This window comes from Propithecus coquereli, unplaced genomic scaffold, assembly GCF_000956105.1.
Source record: "Propithecus coquereli isolate 6110/MARCELLA unplaced genomic scaffold, Pcoq_1.0 Scaffold24, whole genome shotgun sequence".
Classification (NCBI taxonomy): domain Eukaryota; kingdom Metazoa; phylum Chordata; class Mammalia; order Primates; family Indriidae; genus Propithecus; species Propithecus coquereli.
The window spans coordinates 3,085,295-3,092,195 of NW_012147952.1; the positions used below are offsets into that span (position 1 = coordinate 3,085,295).

The window sequence follows — 6,901 nt, forward strand, 5'->3', positions numbered from 1 at the left end:
AGCTAGGATTACAGGTGTGAGCCACCGCGCCCAGCCTATCCATTTTTTTATTTCATCAAATCTGATTAGAAAGCCTTTCCTTATATCTATGTTAGAGACTAATGCCTATTGTTTATTGAGAGCTTGCCATGTAAAGGGTACTGTACTAAGGACTTTGCTTATATCAGTATTATCAGGTTTAATCATGGAAAGAGCTCTGGGAATTACTAGGAGACAGTGACTTTGGAGCCACATTGACTGTGATAATTCCTAGCTTTACTACCTACCAGCTGTATGGCCTTGCACATGGTGTCTGTATTCTGAGTTTGTCTCCTTATCTATAAAAAAGGGGATACTAATAGCATTAACAGCATAGGGTTGTGAGAATTACCTGAGCTAATACCTGCAAAGGGCTTTGAACAATTCCTGACATCTAGGCAGTGTTGAATAAAAGTTTGTTATTTAATTACGGTGCCATAATATTTCAGTTATAAACATAAAGATTATTATCTAATGCTCCCTTCTTCAAATGAAGCAAAATTCTGTCATCACCTTAAATGTTTATATTCCTTTTACGGTAAGTCTTAAAGGTCACCATGTAACATGGTATCTTGTTTTTTCACACATTTTATCTTGCTGTTACTTGAGTCAGATACTCTGAATCTAGGATTTCTCATGGAATAGCTCAAGGAGAAGGGTTTGAGATTTAATGGCAAGAGCAGATTAACTGCAATTTTAAACCATTAAAGCTCATGTTTTGTTCGTCAATATGAATAATTACTTATAGTTATTGCTGCTTCTAAAATATGGTATTCATAAAGTAAAACTTGTCTGTTACTAGAGTTCACGGGGGATTGAATTCAACATTTCACAAAGGAATATGGTTGCCAGCCATGCTGCCGAGCTCAGGCCGTGTGCCCTCATCTGCCAATGGTGGAATCCTGTAGTTTTCAGGAAGGATTCTTGATTATCAGAGAATCATTGATAATGCCTTGAGCTGGAAATGTTCCTGCTTGTGCTTGCTTTTTAATGATAAATTATTGCTATTTCAAGTTCATTTTTAGGAAGTTAGTTTATTGTGGGTCGTTTGGTGAATGCTGTAGTGTTTGTCCTACAATTTCTCAATCACTGGACTTTGAGACCTGTATACATTGTTTTGCAAATATGAAACATCTGCTTTTATTAAAGCAGATACATGACCCTTAACCTCCTTCCTAATTTACTTCTATGTTGATACTTCATTACCACCACCATGTACTTTTTTTTTTTTTTAGTAGAAACATGAAATTGGTGTTGTAGGTGGACCAGTTGGTCTTTTGGTTTATCTCAGTTGGCCATGGCCAAAAAATTTAAGAGCCATTGTCTTAGATTATTTAGCATTTCCCCTCTCTATTGCTGGCCTATGAATAGTTTAACTATTCATAGTTTACTTTCTAGTTCAACCTTCAACTTTAATTCTGATATCCTAGGTAGTATTTTTCTTAGGTAGCAAACAATTTTAGACAACGAAGCATTGAAACCATTATGGTGAACACTAGAGAGTTAAATAAAGCTCTACCTCTAATTTGTGTGGTTTTGAATGGCTAGAGGCATCACCCATGCTATAGTATTCTTCTGAATTTACTTTACTTGCTGGATATCACAGTTCTTATTTCATGCCTTCTGCTCGAAAAGCCCTGGCATTTTAAATTTCCTATAGCACTTAAAATAGAAAGTACTAAGTATTAGCTGTAGGTTTGATTTCTTCTTTACCCTTTTCTGCCCATATTTTCTCAATATGAGGTCATGATTAGAAACTTTCATGCATTTCACGTTATGATGATGTTGAATATTGGTGCATTTTTGTGTCTTCAGGTTACCAGCGAGAACTTCTCTATCAGAGGGAAGATGGGTCTTTCAGTGCCTTTGGGAATTATGACCCTTCTGGGAGCACTTGGTAAGTGTTTTTGCCAACTCGACAAATCCGTGTTGTGGAATGGGCTTTCACTGGGTCGCAATGGCCATGAACTGGATAGACATGTCTCTGTGCATTATAGACTGGGAGGCTGCTTTTCCCATAGCCTGGCTTTAAAAGACATTCTCCTTTTAAAATATTATTTTAAAACATTAATGAGTCAAATGTTTTTATTTAGAAAAGATAAGTCATAAATCCTCTTTTTTGTGTTTGGAAAAAACAGCAATAAAAATAGTTTATGATGATGGTGTAGCTGATAAGAAAAATTGGTTAGAAATACTGGGTGATTGTGACATAGCTTTTTTCTTAATCTGACATGGATAATACAAGTGTTTTGTTAATACAGTCAACATAGTTTCTTTAAGATTATTTTTGTGAAAAGTGAACAGTTAATGGAATTAAACATGAACATCCAGAGTTTCCTCCAGACTGGAATCTCCATGTAGCTGATTTTGGACAATTGATCTCTCTTCTTGCACATATCTTCAATTTCTATTTTCCCCATTGAAAGACTAACTGTATCCGTCGGGTTAGACCAAGTGTGCTGTGGTAACACCCTCCCTCCTAAATCTTAGCAGTTTATTAACGAAGGTGTTTCTTGCACATGCTGCATTTTCATTTTGGATCAGGAGGGGGCTCTGCAGTCGTTCTTCAGCAGCCACCATTGCAGCGGCTCAGTGGGAGGCTGCAGGCTGGCCACAGTCTGGAAAGACGAGGCTGGAGTGTGCAGCACTGGCAATTAAAAACTTCAGCCTGAGTGGAACATTTCTACTTACTTTATCATTATCACATCTTGTTGCGTGGCCACGCCTAACTTCAAGGGGGCAGAGAAGTGAATTTCTCTGTGCACCCAAAGTAAAAGAGAACTGGGTATTATTGAATATCAGTAATGTTTATCACACCAAACCTTTTATAAGATGAGACAGATCTGCTTCGAATTTTCTCTTGGCCTGAGTCAGAATATAGATCCATAAATAGAAAGGTTTCAGTGTTTTATTGCTTGATGTTCTTGTCACCTTGATATAGTGTTCTGTGGCAGGGATTGGCAAACTTTTTCCATAAAGGGTCAGATAGTAAATGTTTTAGGCATTTCGGGCCATATAGAATCTGTTGCACATTTTCCCCTCCTCTTCCTTCTCTTCTTCCTCCCCTCCCCTCTCTTCCCTCCCTTCCTCCCTCTCTTTCTCCTTCTCTTTTTTTCCTTCCTTCTTTTCTCTTTCTTTCCTTTCTCCCTCAAAAAAATATTCTTAGGTGGTGGTGCTAGTGGCAGATGATGGGGGGCTGGTGCACACATAAACAGGCCCTGGGCTGGATTGGGTCTGACGGTCAGATTTGGGTCAGGCAGATTTGGCCCACAGGCTGTAGTTTGCTGACTCCTGTCCTATAGGAGAAGAAATATCCATTTTCCCCAGTTTAAAGTACTACATTTACTGACCAAAGTGTGTATGAGATCTTCTTTGGTAAAGACCTAGAAGAATCCAAAGATGAGTAACCTTGGAGGATTTATTTAACTCTCTTGGACTGTCGAATTCTCAATCTATAAAATAATGAGACTGGATGAGATGATTTCTAAGTTCCTTTTCAAACTAATATTTTGTGAGTCTATCTGGAGTTTCTTGGACATGCTCAAGTGGAGGCCAGGTCCACCTGCTAGGCAGTTGTTTACATTGTTTCTTTGCTGTCTTTCTTTCTTTTTTTTTTTTTAAATTTCAGAATATTGCGGGGGTAAAACGTTTTGGTTACATGAATTGCTTTTGTGCCACTTGAGTCAAAGTTATAAGTGTGCCCATCACCAAGATAGCATGCATTGTACCCATTAGGTGTGAATTTACCCACCCTCCTGTCCCCTCCCACCTGCTTGGTTTCCACTGAGTTTTACTACCATATGTGCACATCAGTGTTGATCGATTAGTTCCAGTTTAATAGTGAGTACATGTGGTGTTGGTTTTTCCATTCTTGAGATACTTCGCTTAGAAGAATGGTCTCCAGTTCCATCCAGGTTGTTACAAAGGGTATTAGTTCACCATTTTTTTTTATGGCTGAGTAGTACTCCATACTATACATATACCACATTTTATTAATCCACTCATGTATTGATGAGCTTTTGGGTTGTTTCCACATCTTTGTGAATTGTGCTGCTATAAACATATGAGTTCAGGTGTCTTTTTAATAAAATGTCTTTTTTTCCTTTGGGTAAATACCCAGTAGTGGGATTGCTGGATCAAATGGTAGGTCTACTTTCAGTTCTTTGAGAAATCTCCATACTACTTTCCACAGAGGCTGTACTAGTTTGCAGTCCCACCAACAGTGTATGAATATTCCTTTTTCTCCGTGTCCACGCCAGCATCTGTAGTTTTGGGACTTTGTGATAAAAGCCATTCTCACTGGAGTTAGGTGATATCTCACGGTGGTTTTGATTTGCATTTCCCTGATGATTACAGACCTTGAGCATTTTTTCATGTGTTTATTGGCTATTAATCTATCTTCTTTTGAAAACCCTCTGTTCATGTCTTTTGCCCACTTTTTTTTTTTACATAAATGAAATCATATAATATGTTGCCTTTGTGTCATTTTTTTAATTTCAGGATATTATGAGGGTAAAAACATTATGTTTACATTTTATGTCTTTGCCTCACCCAAGCGAGGGTTAGAGGCGTGCCCTTCCCCTCTACAATGCTCCCCGTGCTCTTTACTTGTGGGTTTACCTCGCCATCCCCCTAATCCCTGGAGAATATTACTGCCATGTGAGTACCCTAGTTCTTTTGCCCACTTTTTAATGCGGTTGTTTGATTTTTTTTCTTGCTGATTTGCTTGAGTTCTTTTTTTTTTTCTTCCTTCTTCAGTGATTATTCCTTGTGTGACTGTTCTGATGGGGGAAATAGTGTTGTTATGTCTGCTCAGTGTTATTTGGAGGACTTTATAAAGTTTTTTTTTTTTGCAATTTTTTTTTTCTTTTCATAAAGGTTGTCAGCTTTTGTTTTAAGATGTTTCCTTGAAGCTGATCCTTACATAGATATTGATCAGAATGTGTTACACAGAACATATACATGGCTCAAAGGACGTCAGAAATCCAATGGTGAATTTTGGGAGCCAGGAAGAGTGATTCATAGTGAGCTTCAAGGTGGCAATAGAAGTCCAGTAACACTTACAGCTTATATTGTGACTTCTCTCCTGGGATATAGAAAATATCAGGTATTTAATCTTTAATTTAATAAATGATAGGTGGGAAATTCAAGGAAGGTACGTCTCAATGGGTCAAATATGTGTCTGGAAACTTAACGAGTTTTGCAATTTTGTATTGCATTTGAAATCTGAATTGGAACACAAAGCAAACTTTGCATTTGTGGTCATGTTCCAAAATCAGGATAAAAATATTTTATCCACTCTTTGAGATTAACTGAGAAAATTCTAAAAATGCTTTCTAATATATGTATTATACTTGCTATTGGTAAGATAAGTCAATACATATTTTGTCATTAGAAGGGTTAATTTCTTAGGGGAAAGAAAATTCTTTAGAATTTGAGAATGTGTTCTAGCAGGTTTAGGTTGTGAAGGATTTTTTATTTCTAAGATATCATGGAACAATTACAGTGTCTGTTAATTTAGTACTAGCTATACCCACACTCTGGAAAGCATGGTAAGTGGGCATGGATGCCTGGATGAGAGTGAGGGTGCATGGGGGAAAGTTATGCTAATGAGTTTAATTTTTCTCCATACTTGTCTCCATGATTGATGCCTTTACTCTTACTGCCAACTGCATTTCATAAGATCAACAACAGCCATTCTCTTTATTAAGCTCCCTGCTATTTTCCTAGCCCAGTACTAGGCATGTAGATGATAAACGTTTCCCTGAATTTAGAGCTTTAACACCTGAGATCAAATATGAGAAATATCATTCTCAAGCTATATTTTCTGCTCTCATCTGAGTTTATGATACTCAGTGGTAGCAACACTGGCAAAAGCTCTACTTCTTATTTCTTCTAAGGATGGTGCCTGTTTACTTATAAAAACTGAAAAGCGGTTTTCTTTTCTTTTCTTTTCTTTTTTTTGAGACAGAATCTCGATCTGTCGCCTGTGGTAGAGTGCGGTGGTAGCTCACTGCAACCTCCAACTCCTGGGCTCAGGTGATCCTCCTGCCTCAGCCTCCCGAGTAACTGGGACTACAAGCGTGCAGCACCACACATGGCTAATTTTTCTATTTTTAGTAGAGATGGGATCTCACTCTTGCTCAGGCTGGTCTCAAACTCCTGAGCTCAAGCGATCCTCCTACTTGGCCTCCCAGAGTGCTAGGATTACAAGCATGAGCCACTGCGCTTGATCTTATTTTCAAAATGCATGGCAGATCTTTAAATGTCAATGATCATTGTTAATTCCCCTTGCCTAAGACATGGTCAGATGCTTAATAGACACTGAAATTATTTTTTTAAATGAATGTTTTAAAGTGTTTTTTGTTTAAATATGTGGTTATTTTGAATAGTAAAAAATATATTTTTTCTTTCAAGCCTAATATTGATGTGCAAGATTCTATCAACTTTTTGGAATCTGAATTCAATAGAGGAATTTCAGACAATTATACTTTAGCTCTAATAACTTATGCATTGTCTTCGGTGGGGAGTCCTAAAGCGAAGGAGGCTTTGAATATGCTGATGTGGAGAGCAGAACAAGAAGGTAACATGTGGGGCCTGTTGAGGTTGTTAGACTGTTGTGCATTACAAAATATATAAATTACACGAGAAAATTTTGTAAGCCAGGTATGAAGTTGATTACATTTGCATCTTTTGAATGAGACGATAAATGAAACACAGAAAGACATTAGGAAAGGCCTTACATGGCCACAATGCTTGTAGTCTCCGTGGGGATTGTTTTAAATAGAATTTCAGGGCTCAGATATCTCTTTATTTTACAAATGTTCTGCCCTATGTCAGTTACTCTTTGAGTGTCTGGTACTATTCCCGGTTTGGCGGCCTT

At 37.7% G+C, this 6,901-nt stretch overlaps 1 protein-coding gene across 1 annotated transcript in view; it reads left to right on the plus strand.

Moving 5' to 3' along the window:
- CD109 (CD109 molecule) overlaps window positions 1-6,901 on the plus strand; it is a 141,801-nt gene that overhangs the window by 111,192 nt on the left and 23,708 nt on the right. Inside the window, exons 23-25 of the mRNA XM_012646038.1 lie at window positions 1,834-1,915; window positions 4,897-5,125; window positions 6,436-6,601. Coding sequence (XP_012501492.1) covers window positions 1,834-1,915; window positions 4,897-5,125; window positions 6,436-6,601 — 477 coding nt within the window. The remainder of the gene's footprint in view (window positions 1-1,833; window positions 1,916-4,896; window positions 5,126-6,435; window positions 6,602-6,901) is intronic.